We start from the raw sequence: 27514 nt of genomic DNA, 5'->3' as shown, positions 1-27514 counted from the left end.
AGGTGGTAACATAATAGAAACATGATTGATGTTCTCAGATTAAGGATGGTCTTTTTTGTTTTTCTTTACCTTTCAGGGTATATATGTTCTACCTGTAGGGTAGGGGCAGGTGAGCATGCTGATGTTGTTCTAGTCTAGATAGATACACTCTGTGAAAGGAAAGTGAATAGCAGCTAAACTCCTAGTCTGAATAGAAGGAAAAGCTACTGTGACCTCTTCACAGCAAACGTAGTACCTTTTATTATAAATGGAAGCCGCAACAGATTACTACATATTGAGTGTGTTAGCGTAGTAGAGAGAGCGAGAGAGAACAAGAGACGGAGAGAGAAAGAGAGAATGATGGAGAGAGGGATAGATAGGGACAGAGAGAGATGCAGAAATTCTACACACTAAAAAATGCTGGGTTAAAAACAACACAATTTGGGTAAATATTGGACAGAACACACGTTGGGTGATTTTGACACACAAAAAAAACATTGTTTTCTTTAAATTGAATTGTTGATGCTGGGTTAGTGAGCTATGATCTACCTGGTCAGATCAGAAGACTGGAGGTGTGGTTTAGCAGGGCATGGCTTTTAGAGAGTTATTTTTGCAAACCCGTGATAGTAAATGTAAATTCTGGTTAATCTAATCTGTTGTATTGTCAACAAATGTTGAGTTTGGGAACTGATGCTTTTGTAGCTTTAATAGGGTTTAGACAAGTGTATGAGTATATTTTAAGTGCCTATGCATATCCCACTGTTGGGCCAGTTAACACTTTATTATAATAACATGATGAAAATGAATGACATACAGTGGGGCAAAAAAGTATTTAGTCATTCACCCAATTGTGCAAGTTCTCCCACTTAAAAAGATGAGAGAGGCCTGTAATTTTCATCATAGGTACACTTCACATCGATGGCTCTGAACAAACTTTATTTGACTCTTTGCAAACTGGAATCCATTTATCCGGAGGCTGCATTCATTGTAGCTGGGGATTTTAACAAGGCTAATCTGAAAACAAGACTCCCTAAATTTTATCAGCATATCGATTGCGCAACCAGGGCTGGAAAAACCTTGGATAACTGCTATTCTAACTTCCGCGACGCATATAAGGCCCTGCCCCGCCCTCCTTTCGGAAAAGCTGACCACGACTCAATTTTGTTGATCCCTGCCTACAGACAGAAACTAAAACAATCAGCTCCCGCGCTGAGGTCTGTTCAACGCTGGTCCGACCAATCTGATTCCACACTCCAAGACTGCTTCCATCACGTGGACTGGGATATGTTTCGTATTGCGTCAGACAACAACATTGACGAATACGCTGATTCGGTGAGCGAGTTCATTAGAACGTGCGTTGAAGATGTCGTTCCCATAGCAATGATTAAAACATTCCCAAACCAGAGACCGTGGATTGATGGCAGCATTCGTGTGAAACTGAAAGCCCAAACCACTGCTTTTAATCAGGGCAAGGTGACCGGAAACATGACCGAATACAAACAGTGTAACTATTCCCTCCGCAAGGCAATCAAACAAGCTAAGCGTCAGTATAGAGACAAAGTCGAATCTCAATTCAACGGCTCAGACACAAGAGGTATGTGGTAGGGGCTACAGTCAATCACGGATTACAAAAAGAAAACCAGCCCAGTCACGGACCAGGATGTCTTGCTCCCAGGCAGTTGCGGGCCACTGACACGGCCCGCAACTAAAGCATGCAGACTCTCCTTCACTGCAGCCGACGTGAGGAAAACATTTAAACGTGTCAACCCTCGCAAGGCTGCAGGCCCAGACGGCATCCCCAGCCGCACCCTCAGAGCATGCGCCGACCAGCTGGCTGGTGTGTTTACGGACATATTCAATCAATCCCTATCCCAGTCTGTTGTTCCCACATGCTTCAAGAGGGCCACCATTGTTCCTGTTCCCAAGAAAGCTAAGGTAACTGAGCTAAACGACTACTGAGTAGCACTCACTTCTGTCATCATGAAGTGCTTTGAGAGACTAGTCAAGGACCATATCACCTCCACCCTACCTGACACCCTAGACTCACTCCAATATGCTTACCGCCCAAATAGGTCCACAGACGATGCAATCTCAACCACACTGCACACTGCCCTAACCCATCTGGACAAGAGGAATACCTGTGTGAGAATGCTGTTCATCGACTACAGCTCGGCATTTAACACCATAGTGCCCTCCAAGCTCGTCATCAAGCTCGAGACCCTGGGTCTCGACCCCGCCCTGTGCAACTGGGTACTGGACTTCCTGACGGGCCGCCCCCAGGTGGTGAGGGTAGGCAACAACATTTCCACCCCGCTGATCCTCAACACTGAGGCCCCACAAGGGTGCGTTCTGAGCCCTCTCCTGTACTCCCTGTTCACCCACGACTGCGTGGCCACGCACGCCTCCAACTCAATCATCAAGTTTGCAGACGACACAACAGTGGTAGGCTTGATTACCAACAACGACGAGACGGCCTACAGGGAGGAGTTGAGGGCCCTCGGAGTGTGGTGTCAGGAAAATAACCTCACACTCAACGTCAACAAAACTAAGGAGATGATTGTGGACTTCAGGAAACAGCAGAGGGAACACCCCCCTATCCACATCGATGGAACAGTAGTGGAGAGGGTAGTAAGTTTTAAGTTCCTCGGGTAACACATCACAGACAAACTGAATTGGTCCACCCACACAGACAGCATCGTGAAGGCGCAGCAGAGCCTCTTCAACCTCAGGAGGCTGAAGAAATTCGGCTTGTCACCTAAAGCACTCACAAACTTCTACACCTCCACATCACCGCCTGGTACGGCAACTGCTCCCCCCACAACCGTAAGGCTCTCCAGAGGGTAGTGAGGTCTGCACAACGCATCACCGGGGGCAAACTACCTGCCCTCCAGGACACCTACACCACCCAATGTCACAGGAAGGCCATAAAGATCATCAAGGACAACAATCACCCGAGCCACTGCCTGTTCACCCCGCTATCATCCAGAAGGCGAGGTCAGTACAGGTGCATCAAAGCTGGGACCGAGAGACTGAAAAACAGCTTCTATCTCAAGGCCATCAGACTGTTAAACAGCCACCACTAACGTTGAGTGGCTGCTGCCAACACACTGACTCAACTCCAGCCACTTTAATAATGGGAATTGATGGGAAATGATGTAAAATATATCACTAGCCCCTTTAAACAATGCTACCTAATATAATGTTACATACCCTACATTATTCATCTCATATGTATATGTAAATACTGTACTCTATATCATCTACTGCATCTTTATGTAATACATGTATCACTAGCCACTTTAACTATGCCACTTTGTTTACATACTCATCTCATATGTATATACTGCACTCGATACCATCTACTGTATCTTGCCTATGCCACTCTGTACCATCACTCATTCATATATCTTTATGTACATATTCTTTATCCCCTTACACTTGTGTCTATAAGGTAGTAGTTTTGGAATTGTTAGCTAGATTACTTGTTGGTTATTACTGCATTGTCGGAACTAGAAGCACAAGCATTTCGCTACACTCGCATTAACATCTGCTAACCATGTGTATGTGACAAATAAAATTTGATTTGATTTGATTTGATTTGAACTATGACAGACAAAATGAGAAGAAAAAAAATCCAGAAAATCACATTGTAGGAATTTTTTATGAATTTATTTGCAAATTATGGTGGAAAATAAGTATTTGGTCAATAACAAAAGTTTATCTCAATACTTTGTTAAATACCCTTTGTTGGCAATGACAGAGGTCAAACGTTTTCTGTAAGTCTTCACAAGGTTTTCACACACTGTTGCTGGTATTTTGGCCCATTCCTCCATGCAGATCTCCTCTAGAGCAGTGATATTTTGGGGCTGTTGCTGGGCAACACGGACTTTCAACTCCCTCCAAAGATTTTCTATGGGGTTGAGATCTGGAGACTGGCTAGGCCACTTACGAAGCCACTCCTTCGTTGCCCGAGCGGTGTGTTTGGGATCATTGTCATGCTGAAAGACCCAGCCACGTTTCATCTTCAATGCCCTTGCTGATGGAAGGAGGTTTTCACTCAAAATCTCACGATACATGGCCCCATTCATTCTTTCCTTTACACGGATCAGTCGTCCTGGTCCCTTTGCAGAAAAACAGCCCCAAAGCATGATGTTTCCACCCCCATGCTTCACAGTAGGTATGGTGTTCTGTGGATGCAACTCAGCATTCTTTGTCCTCCAAACAAGACGAGTTGAGTTTTTACCAAAAAGTTCTAATTTGGTTTCATCTGACCATATGACATTCTCCCAATCTTCTTCTGGATCATCCAAATGCTCTCTAGCAAACTTCAGACGGGCCTGGACATGTACTGGCTTAAGCAGGGGGACACGTCTGGCACTGCAGGATTTGAGTCCCTGGCAGCGTAGTGTGTTACTGATGGTAGGCTTTGTTACTTTGGTCCCAGCTCTCTGCAGGTCATTTACTAGGTCCCCCCATGTGGTTCTGGGATTTTTGCTCACCATTCTTGTGATCATTTTGACCCCACGGGGTGAGATCTTGCGTGGAGCCCCAGATCAAGGGAGATTATCAGTGGTCTTGTATGTCTTCCATTTCCTAATAATTGCTCCCACAGTTGATTTCTTCAAACCAAGCTGCTTACCTATTGCAGATTCAGTCTTCCCAGCCTGGTGCAGGTCTACAATTTTGTTTCTGGTGTCCTTTGACAGCTCTTTGGTCTTGGCCATAGTGGAGTTTGGCGTGTGACTGTTTGAGGTTGTGGACAGGTTTCTTTTATACTGATAACAAGTTCAAACAGGTGCCATTAATACAGCTAACGAGTGGAGGACAGAGGAGCCTCTTAAAGAAGAAGTTACAGGTCTGTGAGAGCCAGAAATCTTGCTTGTTTGTAGGTGACCAAATACTTATTTTCCACCATAATTTGCAAATAAATTCATTAAAAATCCTACAATGTGATTTTCTGGATCTTCTCATTTTGTCTGTCAGTTGAAGTGTACCTATGATGAAAATTACAGGCCTCTCTCATCTTTTTAAGTGGGAGAACTTGCACAATTGGTGGCTGACTAAATACTGTTTTGCCCCACTGTATATGCTCACGTGTTGCCAAAAAGAACTATCTGGAAGCCACACCCCCATATACAAGCGGTCATCAAGGCAAAGGGTGGCTACTTTGAAGAATATCAAATATTAAATATATTTTTTAGTTACTAAATGAAGAGGGCACGACAAAACTGATTCCCTCTAAGGAGACTGAAAAGATTTAGCATGGGTCCTCAGATCCTCAAAAGGTTTTACAGCTGCAGCGTCGATGGTTGCATCACTGCCTGGTACGGAAACTGCTCGGACTCCGGCCGCAAGGCACTACAGAGGATAGTGCGTACTGCCCAGTACATCACTGAACTAAGCTGCCTGCCATCCAGGACCTCTACACCAGGCAGTGTCAGAGGAAGGCCCTAAAAATTGTCAAAGACCCCAGCCACCCAAGTCAAAGACTGTTCTCTCTGCCACAATCAGTACTGGAGTGCGAAGTCTAGTACTAAAAGGCTTCTCTACTGTTATTTTCGCAGTCATTTTACTTTTTTTATATTCTGTATCTATGGTTTACCTAATACCAATTTTTTACTATAAAGGTGCAGTGTTGGTTAGGGCTTGTAAGTAAGCAAGCATAGTGTAACAGTTGTTAAAGTACTATGTGAATTTCACCAGGTTCATATATCAATATGTTGTGTTGATTTGTTATGCATGCCTGCATCCTGGGAGAAGGGGAGTGTGTACTTACATTTTGCCCGGCGTGCTCGTGCTCAAATCATTTTGATGCACTGAGAGAGGTAGTCACGCTTTTTCTGTCTTCAGAAAAGTTTGATTATTTTAAGTACAAAGTCATACACAGTGTTTTGTTCATGAATAATGATGTATATTTAGAGGTTACTCATAAGTGGATGGTATTGTTAAGATGCACTTGTAATTGTACTTTTTAGGGTGATATCAACATTCTGAATTCAACATGTGGTTAATAGCTAGCTAAGGTATTAGCAGGCTATTGTATGTGTCACCGATGGCTAGCTCCTCGAATGATCCCAGTCCCTCCTATTGTGCATCTGTTGTAGAAAGAGGTGACGATTCTCAGAACCAATGTGCCCTACAAATATTTTATTTCCTTTTGGATGCAGATGCAGGATGCAGAGAGTGAGTTCTGCTTAATTAAAACTACCTGATCTCCAAAGTCCACGTCTATAGTCTCAATCAACCACACACAACGCAGAGTTACAGCCGTGCAGTATAGCACCGGCTACAATAGCACTGTAAGGTCTTGTCATGACATGGCCCTTTCTGGGTATAGATCGTGGCATCCCCCTCTCTCCCTCTCTCTCCTGCACCCAGGTTATGTTATCTCAGGTCATAAATTCCTGGAGTAGACTCTCTCCCCCTGGCCATGCAGAAAGAGAGACACATAGAGAGAACAAAGGATTTCACATGGCGAACTCCTAAATCCCCAAATGGGGATTTGATACAAAAGGTCCACTTGTGAGAAGGTGGGAATGGTCTGTGGACACTTAAGGGATGGGTATGAAGAGTGTGTTTCATTTGGTGACCTCAAAGAGGACAGGAAACACATAACTAGATCTCTGAATATGTACATTTCTCAATTATGGGGTTTGCATCTAATTCTTGTATAAAATTAATGAGTAAAGATTAAACTATTTGTGAAATTATGTAAGGTGATGTTAAACCTTTAATGAAAGAAAATTGTATTCCCTTTAAAGTTTAACCAAGTCATTGGCCCGCCCCCATGAGCACAGACATGAGCTTGCATCATGGAACAGCCCTTTTCTACTGTTACGAATAAAAACCCCTGCTGAGGAAATCCTCTTCAGACCACAAAAACCCCAGCGTAAGCTAAGGTGCAGTGGTTGTTCAATTCCTAACCATACCACGTGGAGCATTGGCTACACGGGAGGAAATGGTTCAACTCTGAGACTATCGATCCCAACAGAGTAAGGGCAAATCTTAGATACTAATTATTAGTCTGCAGCTAGAAATTATGTCAACCTGGGATGCGAAGACTGACAACCACCGAAACATCTATTCTATGAGATGATTTCTGAATGGTACTCTGAAGTAACCACGAACGATGATCGTCAAGGAGGCAGAGAGAGAGAGACGCTCAGAAAAACTCTCCAGCAGACATACGGACAATTCCAACAGAGATCACGACGACACAATGAGCTTAAATATATATATTGATTGCAATTATTCCTGAATGAGTGAGTGTTCATGTGCAAAGGATTAACATTTCAATTAATATAATTATCAACTGTGTAGTGACTCATGTTGTCTTTCCCGCACTTTTCAGTCCACACCCACTTCCCTTTGTCCACCAAGCAATCATATCGGCTTAGCCCACTAGGGAACCTCCAATATTAATTCCTTGTTACCATATCTACTGTGTTGTTTGTTTATGCATTTCTGTGATTATTTAGTTCGTTAGTAAATACATTATTAAGATAATTGGTGTATGGATGATTTATAGTAAAGGCTGGATTTGTGCAGATAACCAACAATTTACGGTGTTTGGAATGAGACTAACGTGAGGTAAAGAATAATTAACTAATTAGAAGACTAATTTATCAGATATTAACATATTTGAAGAGTTATATTAAGAAAATTATAACTTTGTAATCTGTAGATTTTCCTTGGTGCCCCGACTTCCTAGTTAATTACATTTACATGATTTGTTTAATCACGTAATAATAATTACAGAGAATTGATTTGATAAAATAACAGTCTTCACAAATGATGCCGAAGACACGACAGTCTACACCTGTTGAATTCGGTGCACGTGACGAATAAACTTTGATTTGATTTGATTCCATATGTGTTATTTCATAGTTTTGATGTCTCCACTATTATTCTACAATGTAAAACATTTTAAAAATGAAGAAAAACCCTGGAATGAATATGTGTTCCAACGTTTGACTAGTACTGTATATGGGAGGGGTTGAGAGCAGCTTTAGGATGGGACTGGATGGTGTTCAGAGATAGATGGGAGGGGTTGAGAGTAGCTTTAGGATGGGACTGGATGGTGTTCAGAGATAGATGGGAGGGGTTGAGAGCAGCTTTAGGATGGGACTGGATGGTGTTCAGAGATAGATGGGAGGGGTTGAGAGCAGCTTTAGGATGGGACTGGATGGTGTTCAGAGATAGATGGGAGGGGTTGAGAGTAGCTTTAGGATGGGACTGGATGGTGTTCAGAGATAGATGGGAGGGGTTGAGAGCAGCTTTAGGATGGGACTGGATGGTGTTCAGAGATAGATGGGAGGGGTTGAGAGCAGCTTTAGGATGGGACTGGATGGTGTTCAGAGATAGATGGGAGGGGTTGAGAGCAGCTTTAGGATGGGACTGGATGGTGTTCAGAGATAGATGGGAGGGGTTGAGAGTAGCTTTAGGATGGGACTGGATGGTGTTCAGAGATAGATGGGAGGGGTTGAGAGCAGCTTTAGGATGGGACTGGATGGTGTTCAGAGATAGATGGGAGGGGTTGAGAGTAGCTTTAGGATGGGACTGGATGGTGTTCAGAGATAGATGGGAGGGGTTGAGAGCAGCTTTAGGATGGGACTGGATGGTGTTCAGAGATAGATGGGAGGGGTTGAGAGTAGCTTTAGGATGGGACTGGATGGTGTTCAGAGATAGATGGTAGGGGTTGAGAGCAGCTTTAGGATGGGACTGGATGGTGTTCAGAGATAGATGGGAGGGGTTGAGAGCAGCTTTAGGATGGGACTGGATGGTGTTCAGAGATAGATGGGAGGGGTTGAGAGCAGCTTTAGGATGGGAATGGATGGTGTTCAGAGATAGATGGGAGGGGTTGAGAGTAGCTTTAGGATGGGACTGGATGGTGTTCAGAGATAGATGGGAGGGGTTGAGAGTAGCTTTAGGATGGGACTGGATGGTGTTCAGAGATAGATGGGAGGGGTTGAGAGTAGCTTTAGGATGGGACTGGATGGTGTTCAGAGATAGATGGGAGGGGTTGAGAGCAGCTTTAGGATGGGACTGGATGGTGTTCAGAGATAGATGGGAGGGGTTGAGAGCAGCTTTAGGATGGGACTGGATGGTGTTCAGAGATAGATGGGAGGGGTTGAGAGCAGCTTTAGGATGGGACTGGATGGTGTTCAGAGATAGATGGGAGGGGTTGAGAGCAGCTTTAGGATGGGACTGGATGGTGTTCAGAGATAGATGGGAGGGGTTGAGAGCAGCTTTAGGATGGGACTGGATGGTGTTCAGAGATAGATGGGAGGGGTTGAGAGTAGCTTTAGGATGGGACTGGATGGTGTTCAGAGATAGATGGGAGGGGTTGAGAGCAGCTTTAGGATGGGACTGGATGGTGTTCAGAGATAGATGGGAGGGGTTGAGAGCAGCTTTAGGATGGGACTGGATGGTGTTCAGAGATAGATGGGAGGGGTTGAGAGCAGCTTTAGGATGGGACTGGATGGTGTTCAGAGATAGATGGTAGGGGTTGAGAGCAGCTTTAGGATGGGACTGGATGGTGTTCAGAGATAGATGGGAGGGGTTGAGAGCAGCTTTAGGATGGGACTGGATGGTGTTCAGAGATAGATGGGAGGGGTTGAGAGCAGCTTTAGGATGGGACTGGATGGTGTTCAGAGATAGATGGGAGGGGTTGAGAGCAGCTTTAGGATGGGACTGGATGGTGTTCAGAGATAGATGGGAGGGGTTGAGAGCAGCTTTAGGATGGGACTGGATGGTGTTCAGAGATAGATGGGAGGGGTTGAGAGCAGCTTTAGGATGGGACTGGATGGTGTTCAGAGATAGATGGGAGGGGTTGAGAGCAGCTTTAGGATGGGACTGGATGGTGTTCAGAGATAGATGGGAGGGGTTGAGAGCAGCTTTAGGATGGGACTGGATGGTGTTCAGAGATAGATGGGAGGGGTTGAGAGCACCTTTAGGATGGGACTGGATGGTGTTCAGAGATAGATGGGAGGGGTTGAGAGCAGCTTTAGGATGGGACTGGATGGTGTTCAGAGATAGATGGGAGGGGTTGAGAGCAGCTTTAGGATGGGACTGGATGGTGTTCAGAGATAGATGGGAGGGGTTGAGAGCAGCTTTAGGATGGGACTGGATGGTGTTCAGAGATAGATGGGAGGGGTTGAGAGTAGCTTTAGGATGGGACTAGATGGTGTTCAGAGATAGATGGGAGGGGTTGAGAGTAGCTTTAGGATGGGACTGGATGGTGTTCAGAGATAGATGGGAGGGGTTGAGAGTAGCTTTAGGATGGGACTAGATGGTGTTCAGAGATAGATGGGAGGGGTTGAGAGTAGCTTTAGGATGGGACTAAAAACAAACAAAAGATAACTATTGTCAAATATACTGTGTCTTTAAAATGTATATAGTACGTATAAACTGGAAGTAGAAGACTAATTGTTGTTGTCTATTAGTTTAGACCAATTAGGGGATGGATGAAAAACAAGGGGGGTTGTAAAGCAGTCTGCTAAACCAACAGCCTGTCGTGTAGTCTGCTGTACCAACAGCCTGTCGTGTAGTCTGCTAAACCAACAGCCTGTCGTGTAGTCTGCTGAACCAACAGCCTGTCGTGTAGTCTGCTGTACCAACAGCCTGTTGTGTAGTCTGCTGTACCAACAGCCTGTCGTGTAGTCTGCTGTACCAACAGCCTGTCGTGTAGTCTGCTAAACCAACAGCCTGTCGTGTAGTCTGCTATACCAACAGCCTGTCGTTTAGTCTGCTGTACCAACAGCCTGTCCTGTAGTCTGCTATACCAACAACCTGTCGTGTAGTCTGCTGTACCAACAGCCTGTCGTGTAGTCTGCTAAACCAACAGCCTGTCGTGTAGTCTGCTATACCAACAGCCTGTCGTGTAGTCTGCTGTACCAACAGCCTGTCGTGTAGTCTGCTATACCAACAACCTTTTGTGTAGTCTGCTATACCAACAGCCTGTCGTGTAGTCTGCTATACCAACAGCCTGTCGTGTAGTCTGCTATAACAACAGCCTGTCAAGCAGTCTGAGAAATACCAGCTTAATGTGAAATTAGTAATTTGCAAAACGTCTACATGCAAATGATGAACACACCGGTTAGAGTGGATGTAATACATTTTGAGACAGTAAGACAAATATATCATGGATATTCTAAACTAAATATTAGCTTGAGAGGACATGAAATGTGATTAAGATAAGCTTGTAATGCAGCGTTCTACAATACTGGAACTAGGGACCCACAGGGGAAGCAGGGTTTTGTTCCAGCCAAGCACAAACGCATCTATTTCACCTAGCAAGTGCTTGTGTTGGAGCTGAGCTAGGACACAAGCATGCACACTCTGTAGCTCTCCAGGACCAGGACTCAAGAACTCTGCTATAATAGAATCTTAAAATGTAATATTGAAACCTGTCTATCTTGTCCATCTTCTCCAGATGATGCATATTTGCTGATGGGCCTGAACATCGAGGAGATTTACCCAGAAACCTCTAGTTTTATCACATATGACGGGTCGATGACCATCCCGCCTTGCTTTGAGACGGCCACATGGATCCTGATGAATAAGCCAGTGTACATCACACAAATGCAGGTCTGTCTCTACAGTAGCGTCTTACTGCTTAGTTACATAAGACTGTCAAACAGCAATTATGTTCCTCTACATGGATTGTTCTCCCATTCATACTGAAATAATGCCTTTTCTTCACTTCTGATCCCCTCTCATCTCTGCTTTCCTAACCTCTCTCGTTCCATCCCTTCATTTACATACTCTACCTTTCCATCTTCTTTGTTCATGGACCTCCCTTCCCTCACCTCTCCTCCTCTCTCCTCTCCAGATGCACTCCTTACGACTGTTGAGTCAGAACCAGCCGTCTCAGATCTTCCTGAGTATGAGCGACAACGTTCGCCCGGTCCAACCTCTGAACAACCGCTGTATCCGGACCAACATCAACTTCAGCATGCAGGGCAAAGACTGTCCCAACAACAGGGCCCAGAAGCTCCAGTATCGAGGTAAACACAGCTCCAATCCACCCGCCACCACCATTTTGTTGGCGATTTATTTAAACAAGGTCTGACTAGCAGACATATACAAAATGGTGGTGAAGGAGACATGGACATTGACGTTGGTTGTTTTCTATGTGTCTGCTTGTGTCCCTCATAAAGCAAAATGCTGCCAAAAACATAGTCTTATCAGCTTTGTAAAATATAGCCTTAACGTTTATAGATTTAAAAAAAAATAAAAAAAAGAGTGATTGTATATTACTTATCGTGATATTATAGCAATATTTCCAAGCGGCGTCTGAGAGTGTGGGCCAAACTACTTCATAACTACAAAGCCAACTCAGCATCTCAGTGTGATTTGGGGACTCTGCATGCGGTCTGTTTATCATCTCCTCTCCTCTGTTTCAGCCAATATATCTGGGCAACTGCTGCACAAAATGTGAATTTTACCCCTGAAGCGTATATACAGTGAGGGCAAGAGGTAAACCCCCATTATTCATTGTATTCTTCTTCCAGGATCTACTGTACTGTAGCCAGACTGTTCTGTTATCTTATCCTCTCGCTCTCCGATGAAATTCTTATTCTGTGCAGCAGTTGTTGAGAGATTGAAACACACACACACACACACAGAGAGAGAGAGAGACAGACAGACAGACACAGACACACAGACACACACACACAGACAGACAGACACACAGACACACACACACACACACACACACACACACACAGACAGACAGACACAAGCACAAACACAGAGAGACACACACACAGACAGACAGACACACACACACGGACACACACGAGAATGTGTGCACCCACACATAATCAGGCTTACAGCCACACACACACATACATACACATTTTACACACACACTTTTACCCCCACACACACACACATACACACACAGTATGTGGTACTCTACCTCTCCAACCAGCCCCTAGAGAGTAAACAGAAGCAGCACAATAGCAGCATAGTTGTCTCATGTCTTTAATTACACTAGTTGTACTTGTTAATCTAAGGTTAAACCTTGAAGGCAGAGGAATGTCAGCCCCCTCATAGCTAGGTGTCAGTGGGCTAATTGAATGGGAAATGTATATTGGGATGCTAACAGAATGCTAACTAACAGATGCTGTAGAAATGTTGTCATTTAGCGTACATTGCTAATATTAACATGGAACACCACAGCACCATATCGCTATGCTCAATGCATTCTGTCTGAATCCTAACAATGTATTGCCATGTTAAAATGAATGTTATAGATTCTGCAGGATAGAAAGGGCCTCCATGCTAGACGTGCCTGTGCAAGGGAAAGAAGGGAGTGTTCTTCTCACCCTGTCCCTCTCCTCTCTTCCAGTGAATGAGTGGCTGCTAAAGTAGTCTCTCTTGGGTGAGCACAGAAACAAGACACAATGGCAGAGACAGGAGGGGGATATGAGAGAGAGAGAGAGAGAGACAGAGAGAGAAGGAAGGAAGGAAGGAAGGAAAGAAAGAAGGAAGGAAGAAAACAACTGGAAACCGCACCAAGGCTGCATCTCATCTAAGATTATTTCATGTAAAAAGAGAAAAAAAAGAAACTGAACATTATCAAGTAAAAGACTTTGTGTTGCTTTGCAAAGAGACGACTACTTTTCATACGTACATCGAGAACTATTTGAATTCCAACACATACTAACTGACACGTCCAGTACAAATATATCTATTACGAAACCTGTTTTGATACTGATACTTTTTTGGGAGATAACAAAATGTTTAAAACGTACAAAAACACTGAAGCATTTATTTCATACAGCCTCTTCTTCACACGGACTGAGTAGGACTGATTGGGACTTTTAGCCTTTGTACATAGACACCTTGCTACCAATGAGATCTTAAGGACTTAGTGGTTTAGACAGAGAAGGTCATCAAGGCTCATATCGTCATCACTGTCACTTACAAGGCATGCCGACTGCAACAACCCAAGAGAGCTAGACCTTACAGTCTTGCCTTGTAATAGTAGGTCATTATGAAAGGAACAACGGGAAAGAATCTTCTGTCTAACTGATGAACCGATGAGTGTCTTGGCCTTTGTTGTATATAGTATAATTATCAGTACTGCTGAACAACTGAATATGTAAAGAAAAATACAAATAAACATTTTAAAAGATATATTAAGAGGATAAAAAAAGATGAGTATTTTAAAGGCCCAGTGCAGTCAAAAATGTGATTTATTGTGTTTTATATTTCCACACTATGAGGTTGGAATAATACTGTGAAATTGTGAAAATTATGATAATGCCCTTTTAGTGTAAGAGCTGTTTGAAAAGACCACCTGAAATTTCAGCCTGTTTTGGTGGGATGGAGTTTTGGACTTCACGGTGACATCACCATGCAGTAAATTAGTTAATACACCAAAAGAGTTCCAAACCTCTCAGACAATAACAGATAATTGTCTGTTTTTCCCCTCCCTAATCAGACCAATCCCAGACAGGTCTAGCAAAATTCTTGCTTGAGAAATTGCCCTTTGCTAAGAAGCTATTTTTTTGTTTATTTTTGGCCATTTTAATTGAAAAGAAATCACAGTAAGGTAGTTAATTGTTATCCAGAAATGATTTGATATTGAGATTAACACCGGCTGCAATGCACCTTCAAACGCTTGGTTCACTTTGAATTGTGGAAGCAGTTCTGAGCTGAAGCCTGTTTTATTGCTTACAATGGTCTTACACTGTGTTTGAGTAATGTTATCAGCCCAATAAATGTGTCTGGAAAGTTCACTTTGGAAAATATGCTTCACTTTACACTGTTGTTTCTATGTATATGGTTTTGTGCTAAGTTATTGAATGAAGTTAGCGTGGTGAGCTGTGCACGTTGGTGAGTGAGCAGACAGGTCTCAACTACAGCAAGACGCTATGTGTCACCCACTGGAGAATCCTCAGAGGATTTCATATTCACATCACAAAATAAATAATTCAAACACATTGTTTGGCAATGTGCAGCACTCTGTAGGGAAGCACCGTGGTGTTACCGGAGGACAGCTAGCTTCCGTCCTCCTCTGGGTACATTGATTCAATACAAAACCTATGAGGCTCATGGTTCTCACACCTTCCATAGACTTCCACAGTAATTATAAAAGCTTCCATAGGACATCCTCCAACCTATCAGAGCTCTTACAGCATGAACTGACATGTTGTCCAACCAATGAAAAGATCAGAGAATTAATCTAGTATTGAAAGCATACGCTACAGATAACTAGCACTGCAGTGTATAAAATGTGGTGAGTGGTTGACTCAAAGAGAGAGAAAGACAATAGTTGAACCATTTCGAACAATTTCTTTTAAAACTGAAGGAGTGACGAGATAGAGAGCTAGCTATATATATTTTTTAATTACTTTAAATGTTATTTACATGGGTAGCAAAGGCAGTTAGATAGTTTAGCCTACTCAAACAGAGAGGGATACCATGTTAGCTAGCTGGCTGTGACTATCCAAAACTGGAACTCTTCCAAGTCATGGTAACTAATTAGTTTAGTTTTTCTAATTTATTGCCTACAGGGGCCCCCCGGTGTAACTGCTATTTGCTTACTGACTGTACTGCGTGATTGTAGCAGGTTTACTAGCTAACGTGTTAGTTCCATTAGCTACGGTATGTTGACTATGACGTTACATTAGCTAAAATGGTGACAACGATGTAGGCTGTGTGTAGCTGTATGATAGGAAGGTTTGGCTTGGAACAGTGTTTTTTTCCGCCTGGTCACAGACAGCTGATGTGTTGTTGTGCATTGAAGTCTGCAAGTGAAGGGAAGAGGGGAGAAAAGGAAAAGGCGTATGCGAGAAGGAATACAACAAGCTGTTTGTATCTTGTTATGAAAGTGAACTGTTTGCTTGTGATCAGGGATGGATCCATTCCTGCCGATTCTGTTGATTCTGTTGGAATTCAAATTTAAACGGAAGAAAGCGGAATGAAACGGGTATAAACATACCTGAATTTGTCCATTTTAACTAATGTTTACACCCTAGACCAGCTAGATACAGGCAGGAATGTGCAAGACGGTATTGAATCTGTCATGGTCTGTCTGTCACCTCAAATCTTTCTCTGGACCTGGGTGCACCTACCTTTTAATCGTTCGTTCATAGACTACGTTGTAGCAACCTCATGATGGTTATAGGGGAAATTCGAGTATCATGTGACTATTAGGCTAAATCTATCAATGTTGCATTGAACTGGGTGAATGGAATATGAATGTCAGTCATCCAATGTGGTGTAATAGAAATAAGGCCACGCTCATAAAAAAATATCTTCCTCTCTCATCTCAAAGGGCACCGACCGCCATGTGATGTTAGTGTTACCTCATTGATGTCTCACGCATGGTACAAGGTACCAGACACCTATCAATCAAGCTATCACATAGAAAACGATATGTAAAATAGATTGACCATGCCTGAGAATGGGTGAAGCTGAAAGGTTTTATTCAAAGAGGCATGGAAGCATTGAGGGATAATCAGGATGACACAATTCCACCAATTCTTTCAATATTCCATATGAGAGTCAAACCATTAAAAATGTGCTGATACTAATTTCCCCTGTACATTCAACATTATCATGTTTGTGTTCTTAGATAATGGTCGTTTTTGAGTTAATGAGGGGATTGAACCATTTGTTTGTGGATAAACCTTGGGTGCCTCGATGGTTGGTAGCTTAAGGCTAGTAACATACAGAGAACATGAGAGAAAATGCAATTGTAGAATCAACCTGACAATAACTTTAACAATTGACAATGGCAACCGAAGATAGTGTAATTGCCATTAGATCACTTTTTATCATATTGTCTCCAAGTATTCAATCGGTCCTCAATCAACGCAAAGGACTTTACGTGCGATAGCAGAAAATAAAATCAGAGCATGTTGGCGAAATCCCTTTACGCTCGCACTCTGTGTGGATGGTGTTGGACTCCTCTGCCATCTTAGGCTACTCCACCTGTAGCAATTCTCATGCAGACAAAGGTACAGCTACTGTCACACTTGATGTCATCGAAGCCCTCAGCCCCTGTAGAGGACAATGTCCATGTTAGTCTCGGTGGAAGGCAACAGAGTAATGACAACAGCGCTTCAATCAATGTGACAAATATGGAAAATTACAAATATCATATGATATGTTACTGTGAAGTTTGACCGTGTTTATGCACTTCTTACTATGTATTTGATTGTTCAGTCCTTCATACAGGGTCCCTATGCTTCAGGCCAGGCTTCAAACGGAACTGCATTGTAGCACGCTTGGCATTTAAAGGTAATTTCCAATTGAGCAGACATCTGCAGTGTTTACCTTGAATGCGATCTCCGTGAATGCGGGAACGTTGCCTTTAAAAGGCGCATTGTCAATACGGATTGGAATCCCGGCATAAGTGTCACACATCCAATTTAAAGTTTACTGACCTGCATAAGAGTTCAGTGCCACACAGTCTTCTTCTCCCCACTGCTGAGCTTTGGCACTTTCGGACCAGAACCAATTCACGGATGACCCATCAGTCCACACATAATTCCCTTCCTGTCAGGGAGAACATTTCAAGGTTATCAACATCTTAGTGAAGGGCAGTAGTAACTTATCAACTGCCCAAATTAAAGAGATGTGAAATAAGACCTTAGCAAATGCTACATGAGTGTTAAGGATTGTTTTACCTGATCCAGATCATTCAGTCCTACCCAGGCGTAAGCAGAGATACTCTGGGTCTGCTTCACCATGGAAAGGAGAAGCTGGTATTCTTCAACGCTGTGGACAGCAGCAAGGGTGCCCCTATCTCTCTTGCAGTAATCCTTTATGAAGAAACATCCATATTTTAATTGATTTATTTTACAAGCCTTGACTTTGTAGACATTTGATCAGTAGTGGTACACGGACAGAAAACTAATTTATATGGTAATTTGGGGTATTATCAACAGTGAAATGTCTCAGCCTCCATCTTTTTTTTCCCACTAATTGGTGTTTTAACCAATCACATAAGATTTTTGCACATCAGATCTTTTTCAGCAGTGATCTGATTGGTCGAAAGACAAATGAGTGAAAAAATATCAGAATTGTGCTGCCTGTGTAGTCGCAGCCTGAGTATTGCAGAAACACAACATGAATAACATAAAAAGTGGCTATGGATGAAATAGATGAAAACAACTTTTCAAAACATGAAAAACATTCCAAATAAATGCATGACACTTTTAGGTTTGCTTGTACTAATCCCTGGTAAATACAGTAAAATACTGTTAAATACAACCCCCTCCCCCTCGATTAATTTAATTCATCCATTCATTACGAATACGGTAGCATTTCTTCGCTGTATAGATTCTGTATTTTGGATGTTTTCACTGTATTTCAAACACTTTCAAACAATATGATTAATCACAATTAAAACTTTAGTGCATAAAAATTACAAAAAGTTCAAATGAGTTAACTGATTTACTCTGACAGCCCTAATATTTATATTGCAGTAGGTCTACTGTAATATGAAATACAGAATGAAACTTGCCACTGAGCTGCCTGTAAAGTTAGTGTCAGTGTAATAAAAATAAGGTCATATTAATTGGAAGTTTAAGTTATTTAATATTCACTGTAAATGGAAGTGTTGATTAGATTCGCTGCAGTTGGGACACTTACCAGTGCTTGCTGCCATCCCATTTGTTTATTAACCATTCTGTAGCAATGGGGTATTGCACTGTCTGGTCCAGTATATCCACTTGGACAGATATCTGCAGAGAATGTCTTTTTTATTTTAAATTCCTGCAAGCTTGAAACCTAACTACTACTAATCACTTAGAACAGCAAATAGAAGAGAGAAAAAAAGATATTCAAAATAAACTGGATTCAAATGGGATTGGTTGTCACTTACAACGAGGATCGTGGCGGCTGGCTCCAGTTCCCAGAAGGGTGAGGAGGAGACAGGCAAGAACAGACACAGTTACGACTCCCATTATGATGGATCGAAGATAGTGGTGGTCTTTTGGCCTTCTACTGCAGTTCTTCCTATAAACAGAATTATATCAAAAAGTGTATTACTCAGGAGAACCCACAGTGTTACAGATTAATGTAGGATATAGATATAATTATAATTTAAATACTACAATGTTTTTTTGCCAACAACAAATTAGAACATTTTAGGCCAGGATTGAATCTGATCGCGCTTTGTCTGCACATTTTAAAGCCTATGTTTCTGTGTTGGCAGAGACCACATTCCTGTCGGCTCAATCAGAAATGACTTTTAAATGATACATTGTCCAAATCCGTGATTGGATTGAATCCCGGCCCTTAATTTATACTTTTTGAGGCATAACCATGTTGATATTATGTCTCTCTTTTTTTAAGACAATAGTTAAAAGTTCTTCTAAAATCAGAAAGACCCTCACCAAATTCAGAAGAGAGAAACTGATGCGTGTCTTCCTTGAAGTGTTTCTTCAACCAGAAAAGGCAGGTGTCTTTTCAATTCAAATGTTATCCCTTTTAAAAGAGACATTTGGGGAAGTAGAAGTAGAGATATCATCTGCAAGTCATATACCATTGCAGCAAGTAGTGATTATGATCCATAATATCCTTGGCCCTGTCCATTCTTTTAAAGGTTGTGAGAAGTACATACACACTAAGAAGCGCATACACACTATCCCCACATGAAAGTTCATGTTTAATGTTAGAGATGTATTTATTTTTTGACCTGAATGTCCACAAGCTGATTGGCCGGTTTATCCTTTCAGGGATGCTATTCAGAAGGTACAGTAGACCACAGCAGCAGTTAATAACCGTTTGAATGATAATGGCAAAATGTAGATTTCCTCCTAAATAGATGTACTCCAAAAGAAATGATATGTCATGAGAGGGCCATGAGAGGGCCATAAGCAATAACTAGACATGCTTATACTGCCAGATTACAATCTCACCTTTCTGGTAAAAAAATAGTTATAAATTGTTGAGGTGTACTCAATTTTGAGGATGTATTTCCTATTCTACAAAAGTCTATGAATAAGGCTTGAAATGACTCATATGCTTTCTAGATATAGAAACAGTCCATTTATAAAAACAACTAACTAGATGTAACCTTCCTTATGTAAAAAAAAAAAAAACATATTTCTGTGGTTAGTGTTGACAAAATGTTCATTTTTTCCAAAGGTCTCGTTTCAAAACTTCTTCCCCCACCCCTGTGAACCTCTGACAGAACTCAACTTTCATCTCATGTTGTTCGTCTGCGACAAACAGAAAGTGTTTTCTGTTTCAAACTGGGGTCAGATTTCCCACTGGGATATTGGACAGGGCGAACTAGGGCTACCGATCAGTGTACGTTGTCCACAGATCGATTTATAAGCAAACATGTTGGTTGGAACAGGTGCCAGAACCACGTGCCTCCCCAATTTCAGAGAGTTGACATTCAAGAGGTTAACTGCATACATGGAGGCACTGTTTATAGCCCATGGGACACGGATCGGTCTATAGGTCTCCTGCCACAAGTTATTGCTGCGCCCTCCATACATTCTGTGATACACCAGACCAGTCCAACAGCTATTCTGTTGTGGGGTGATTACATGTGTTACTGAATGTTCATAAAGTAGATAAATAAAAATGTGCAAGGAGGTTGGCAGGTGCGTAATATTTTGTAGTCATTGTCAAATGTATTGGCTACATATGCAGTTGTGATAGCAGAACCTCATATGTAGCTAAGAAACAATTTATATTTGGTTCAAATTAGGTATTATTCTGAAGTGTAGAAACACTGTAATGTTGACATAGAATGATACAGAATTATTTAGAAACCACATCCTGTTGGTGTTTAGCAAGTTGTCGTGACTATTGCCATCATCAACATATTGCAACATATTTCTTTGTAATGGTGAGTTAGGAGACTTCCTCTTCACATGGTGAAGTCTCATGCTAACAAGTGAACAAGGTGGCTGTGTACATTTTTAGTAATTTATCAGATAACTTACAGGAGCTATTAGGATTAAGTGCCTTGCTCAAGGGCCCAGCACATTTTTCATCTAGTCTGCACTGGGACTTGAACCTTTCAGTTACTGCCCCAACATGCTTAAACGCTGGTGTACTGCAAAATGACAGTATGAATTTCATTTATTTTGGGAAATGTAAATACCCTGCCAACAAAAAAAGCTGTTAGAATGATAAATGTGTATATGCTCCTTAAGCCCCTTAAGGTCCTTGTGTAATGTGATATTGTACCCCAAGCCCCGCCCCCAGCCCCGCCCCCAGCCCCGCCCCCAGCCCCGCCCCTAGCCCAATTGTCCTTTGAATTGAATTTATTTTGGTTAACAGACATATTAACGCAGCAAAAAAAAGAAACGTCCCTTAATCGTCCCTTACCCAGTCTTCCAAATATAATTCGTAAAAATCCAAATAACTTCACAGATCTTCATTGTAAAGGGTTTAAACATTGTTTCCCATGCTTGTTCAATGAACCATAAACAACTAATGAACATGCACCTGTGGAACAGTCGTTAAGACACTAACAGCTTACAGACGGTAGGCAATTAAGGTCACAGTTATGAAAACTTACGACACTAAAGAGGCCTTTCTACTGACTCTAAAAAACACAAAAAGAAGGATGCCAAGGTTTGCTGCTCATCTGCATGAAAGTGCCTTAGGCATGCTGCAAGAAGGCATGAGGACTGCAGATGTAGCCAAGACAATAAATTGCAATGTCCGTACTGTGAGACGCCTAAGACAGTGCTACAGGGAGACAGGGCAGACAGCTGATCATCCTCTCAGTGGCAGACCATGTGTAACAACACCTGCACAGGATCGGTACATGAGAACATCACACCTGCAGGACAGGTACAGGATGGCAACAACAACTGCCCGAGTTACACCAGGAACGCACATTCCCTTCATCAGTGCTCAGACTGTCCGCAATAGGCTGAGAGGCTGGACTGAGGGCTTGTAGGCATCTTGCAAGGCTGGTCCTCACCAGACATCACTGGCTACAACGTCGCCTATGGGCACAAACCCTTCGTCGCTGGACCAGACAGGACTGGCAAAAAGTACTCTTCACTTATGAGTTGCGGTTTTGTCTCATGGTCGGATTCTCTGATGGTCGGATTCGCATTTATCGTCGAAGGAATGAGCGTTACACCGAGGCCTGTATTCTGGAGTGGGATTGATTTGGAGGTGGAGGGTCCGTCATGGTCTGGGGCGGTGTTTAAGCATCATCGTACTGAGCTTGTTGTCATTGCAGGCAATCTCAACGCTATGCGTTACAGGGAAGACATCCTCCTCCCTCATGTGGTACCCTTCCTGCAGGCTCATCCTGACAGGACCCCTCAGCATGACAATGCCACCAGCCATACTGCTCGTTCTGTGCTTGATTTCCTGCAAGAAATTAATGTCTGTGTTCTGCCATGGCCAGTGAAGAGCCCGGATCTCAACTCCATTGAGCACGTCTGGGACCTGTTGGATCAGAGGGTGAGGGCTAGGGCCATTACCCCAGAAATGTCCGGGAACTTGCAGGTGCCTTGGTGGAAGAGTGAGGTAACATCTCACAGCAAGAACTGGCAAATCTGGTGCAGTCCATGAGGAGGAAATGCACTGCAGTACTTAATGCAGCTGGTGGCCACACCAGATACTGACTGTTACTTTTGATTTTGAACCCCCTTTGTTTAGGGACACATTATTCCATTTCTCTTAGTTACATGTCTGTGGAACTTGTTCAGTTTGTCTCAGTTGTTGAATCTTATGTTCATACAAATATTTACACCTTAAGTTTGCAGAAAATAAACGCAGTTGACAGTGAGAGGACGTTACTTTTTAAAAATTTTGTACAATGTGGAGCCACTTGAAAGTATTATTAAAATGCTTATTTCCAAAGTGGTCCTTGATGGTAAAAACAATAACACACAATGATTAAAAGGCAAGACAAAATTACAAACAACCATAAAAACATTAATTTATTTTGACATCCTTAAAAGTGGCACTGTTTGCCGCACTTCTCCCTAACCTTAAAAATCAACCATATTAATTTCACAACAATCTATTCATTGCACATCATACCTACAGTACAGTATCATTCAAATAACTACACCTGACCAGCAGTAGGGGGCACAAGGGCAGTGGAATGGTTTCTCTTCCTTAGATAACATTGTCCAAATGGAAACCTTTGCCTACTGTTTAAAGCAATTTCTACTTTCGCTTTGCTTAGTCTCCAGGGGGAGGCTATTCCATAGACAAATCCATGTATAGAAAAACGTGCTCCCCGCAGTACTGTTTACTCTTGGGATTTTACAAGACATAGCACTAGCTCTGGTATTGTAACTGTGTTAGTTATAGAGCATATGAATGTGTTTTTTCAAATAACCTGGGGCACGATCATTTATGATGTCAAACATATGATTAAGTTTAAGTTGGTCCACTCTCGACTCCAAAGGCAACAAGCCCACCGCCCGGAACTCCTGTGTGTGTCCTAGGGGAGACATTCAGCATATACTTGATAACATTATTTTGCATGACCTGCATTCTCTTTGTTGATAGCCCACTATACCAAGCAGAGCAGGCATAATGAGAACGGCACTGAATCAAGGTTGAGACAAGAAGTTTCTTGACTTTCTTGATCTGGTGTTACGATATAAACATGTCAATTTGGTCACCATTTTAGAAAGAAATTTAGCAGCAATCAGGTCTCCAGAAAGGGATTGATCTAGGGACACAGCAATATAAGTTACACTTGTTTGAGATACAATCTCATTGCCTGCACAGTTTACCTTTATCTTGTCAGCCCTAAGCAATCAACTCAGTTTTTCCCAAATGTAGCGACAATTTGTTGTCAGTTAACCAATCTCTAACAAAATGCAATTCCTTACTCAGGGTCTCCTCTATGTAAACTATATCTTTCCCTGATACCAGTATGGCTGAATCATCAGCATAAAGCAGGAGTTTGCACTTTACTGTATCTTGCATAACATTAACATATACTGTATAATAAATAAGAGTGGCCCTAAAATTGATCCCTGCGGTGCTCCACAGGATATTGACAGAACATCACCAACATTACACACGTATGTTCTGTTGGTCAGATAAGACCTAAACCAATTCACTGCTACATCATTTAGACCCGCACAATTCAGTTTCATCAGGAGAATATCATGGTCCACAATGTCAAAAGCTTTCTGCAAGTCTAACATGACCATACCTGTATAGTTCCCCTTCTCACTTTCCTGCTTGATGTGGTCAAAAAGGTGGATCAGGCAAGTAACAGTGGAATGAGCTGTTCTAAAGCCAGATTGGAGATCATGAAGAAGTTTGTGCTCGAGAAGGTATCCCTCAAGTTCATTAAAAACTAACCTCTCAACAACGTTGGATAAAGTGCTGAGGATTGACACAGGCCTGTAGTTTCCTACGTTTGTTTTACTGCTCTTCTTGTGGAGCGGAACCACCCGGGCTGTTTTGAGATCATTGGGAAATGTACCACTACTAATATGTGTTATGATTTTAGCAGTGACACAAGCACTATGCTTTATGAATCTTGCAGGAAGGTTATCGAGCCCAATTGCTTTGTTTGTGCTCATTAAGTATAGTAGATTGGATACTTTGTCCTCTGTTACCATGCACAACTCAAACAAATCATTTATGATACCTTTTCTATGGTAAATGAAAGACTGGCCATAGTGTCCAGACAAGGTTGGTAACTTCTTAACCAGAGATGAGGCTATAGTGGTAAAGAATGTGGTAAAATAATTTACAACCTTTGCCTGGTCATAACATAAAACAGCATCAATATCCAGGCCAATACTACAGGATTTTACCTTATGGGGAGATGTTGAGCCAATGTCCTTCAAAATGTTCCACAGTTAACGAGGCTGATGTAAGTTGTCATTAACAGCGAATATGTAATGTTGGGATTTGGCCTTATCCATTTCGTATCTTGCCTGGTTCCTACAGTTAATATAACAATCATCATCTTGTTGTATATTTGTCCTTCTGAATCTGGCCAGGTAGCGATCCCTTTTCCTTATGAGGTCTAAGATCTCGAAAGCGATCCATTTGAGACCAAACCAAAATTCCAACCCCTCTACAAAACATTCCTTTGAATGTTGTTTTATGGACCGTACTTTCATGTAGTTATTACCTGGCTCAAGTAGACTTTTGGTTTTCTTTATTTTATTTTTTACAATTTTCTACATTGTAGAATAATAGTGACAACATCAAAACGACAAAATAACACATATGGAATCATGCAGTAACCAAAAAAAGTGTAAAACAATTCAAAATATATTTTAGATTTTAGATTCTTCAAAGTAGCCACTCTTTACCTTGATGAAAGCTTTGCACACTCTTGGCATTCTCTCCACCAGCTTCACCTGGAATGCTTTCCAATAGTCTTGAAGGAGTTCCCACATATGCTGAGCACTTGTTGGCTGCTTTTCCTTCACTCTGTGGTCCAACTCATCCCAAACCATCTCAATTAGGTTAAGGTCGGGTGATTGTGGAGGCCAGGTCATCTGATGCAGCAGTCCTTCAGTCTCCTTCTTGGTCAAATAGCCCTTACACAACCTGGAGGTGTGTTATGGGTCATTGTCCTGTTGAAAAACAAATGATAGTCCCAGTAAGCGCAAACCAGATGGGATGGCGTGTCGCTGCAGAATACTGTGGTAGCCATTGTGGTTAAGTATGCCTTGGATTCTAAATAAATCACTAACAGTGTCATCAGTAAAGCACCCCCATACCACCTCCTCCATGCTTCACAGTGGGAACCACACATGCAGAGATCATCCGTTTGCCTACTCTGCGTCTCACAAAGACACAGTGGTTGGATCCAAAAATCTCACATTTGGACTCATCAGACCAAAGGACAGATTTGCACCGGTCTAATGTTCAAATCAAATCAAATCAAATGTATCTCTATAGCCCTTCGTACATCAGCTGATATCTCAAAGTGCTGTACAGAAACCCAGCCTAAAACCCCAAACAGCAAGCAATGCAGGTGTAGAAGCACGGTGGCTAGGAAAAACTCCCTAGAAAGGCCAAAACCTAGGAAGAAACCTCGAGAGGAACCAGGCTATGTGGGGTGGCCAGTCCTCTTCTGGCTGTGCCGGGTGGAGATTATAACAGAACATGCCCAAGATTTTCAAATGTTCATAAATGACCAGCATGGTCGAATAATAATAATCACAGGCAGAACAGTTGAAACTGGAGCAGCAGCACGGTCAGGTGGACTGGGGACAGCAAGGAGTCATGATGTCAGGTAGTCCTGGGGCATGGTCCTAGGGCTCAGGTCAGTTGAAACTGGAGCAGCAGCACGGCCAGGTCGACTGGGGACAGCAAGGAGTCATCATGTCATGTAGTCCTGGGGCATGGTCCTAGGGCTCAGGTCCTCCGAGAGAGAGAAAGAAAGAGAGAGAATTAGAGAACGCACACTTAGATTCACACAGGACACCGAATAGGACAGGACAAGTACTGCAGATATAACAAACTGACCCTAGCCCCCCGACACATAAACTACTGCAGCATAAATACTGGAGGCTGAGACAGGAGGGGTCAGGAGACACTGTGGCCCCATCCAAGGACACCCCCGGACAGGGCCAAACAGGAAGGATATAACCCCACCCACTTTGCCAAAGCACAGCCCCCACACCACTAGAGGGATATCTTCAACCACCAACTTACCATCCTGAGACAAGGCTGAGTATAGCCCACAAAGACCTCCGCCACGGCACGATGGTATCAAAAGCAGCACTAAGGTCTAGGAGCACGAGGACAGTAGCAGAGCCTCGGTCCGATGCCATTAAAATGTCATTTACCACCTTCACAAGTGCCGTCTCAGTGCTATGATGGGGTCTAAAACCAGACTGAAGCATTTCGTATACATTGTTTGTCTTCAGGAAGGCAGTGAGTTGCTGCGCAACAGCCTTTTCTAAAATTTTGAGAGGAATGGAAGATTCGATATAGGCTGATAGTTTTTTATATTTTCTGGGTCAAGGTTTGGCTTTTTCAAGAGAGGTTTTATTACTGCCACTTTTAGTGAGTTTGGTACACATCCGGTGGATAGAGAGCTGTTTATTATGTTCAACATAGGAGGGCCAAGCACAGGAAGCAGCTCTTTCAGTAGTTTAGTTGGAATAGGGTCCAGTATGCAGCTTGAAGGTTTAGAGGCCATGATTATTTTCATCATTGTGTCAAGAGATATAGTACTAAAACACTTGAGCGTCTCTCTTGATCCTAGGTCCTGGCAGAGTTGTGCAGACTCAGGACAACTGAGCTTTGAAGGAATACGCAGATTTAAAGAGGAGTCCGTAATTTGCTTTCTAATAATCATAATCTTTTCCTCAAAGAAGTTCATGAATTTAACACTGCTAAAGTGAAAGTCATCCTCTCTTGGGGAATGCTGCTTTTTAGTTAGCTTTGCGACAGTATCAAAAAGAAATGTAGGATTGTTCTTATTTTCCTCAATTAAGTTAGAAAAATAGGATGATCGAGCAGCAGTTCATTGCTCATGTTTCTTGGCCCAAGCAAGTCTCTTTTTATTATTGGTGTACTTTAGCCTCTTAGCGCACGGATCCCATTAACCTCTTGAAGCTAGGGGGCACTATTT

The 27514-nt window shown here is 42.5% G+C and overlaps 2 protein-coding genes across 3 annotated transcripts in view; one reads left to right on the top strand and one right to left on the bottom strand.

The window, feature by feature from the left end:
* Positions 1-14732, top strand: part of ca10a (carbonic anhydrase Xa) — a 351708-nt gene extending 336976 nt beyond the window's left edge. The window contains exons 8-11 of one of the 2 annotated variants that reach the window (XM_036946123.1): positions 11414-11568; positions 11813-11987; positions 12387-12459; positions 13337-14732. In XM_036946123.1, coding sequence (XP_036802018.1) covers positions 11414-11568; positions 11813-11987; positions 12387-12421 — 365 coding nt within the window. In that variant the 3' untranslated portion in view covers positions 12422-12459; positions 13337-14732. The remainder of the gene's footprint in view (positions 1-11413; positions 11569-11812; positions 11988-12386; positions 12460-13336) is intronic. The other variant, XM_036946124.1, reaches the window with a different exon arrangement.
* A 1675-nt stretch (positions 14733-16407) lies between these two features.
* On the bottom strand, positions 16408-19419 carry LOC110491340 (alpha-N-acetylgalactosamine-specific lectin). The gene is made up of 6 exons (XM_021564710.2): positions 19344-19419; positions 18830-18963; positions 18598-18689; positions 17631-17765; positions 17388-17499; positions 16408-17001 (listed from the first exon to the last, which is right to left on the bottom strand). The coding sequence occupies exons 2-6, from the start codon at positions 18909-18911 to the stop codon at positions 16919-16921; spliced, it is 504 nt and encodes a 167-aa protein (XP_021420385.1). The 5' UTR covers positions 18912-18963; positions 19344-19419; the 3' UTR covers positions 16408-16918.
* Positions 19420-27514: the final 8095 nt, after the last annotated feature.

This window comes from Oncorhynchus mykiss, chromosome 16 (assembly GCF_013265735.2).
Source record: "Oncorhynchus mykiss isolate Arlee chromosome 16, USDA_OmykA_1.1, whole genome shotgun sequence".
Lineage (NCBI taxonomy): Eukaryota > Metazoa > Chordata > Actinopteri > Salmoniformes > Salmonidae > Oncorhynchus > Oncorhynchus mykiss.
Note: the sequence above shows the minus strand (reverse complement) of the source record. Positions and strands in the feature narration are given on the sequence as shown.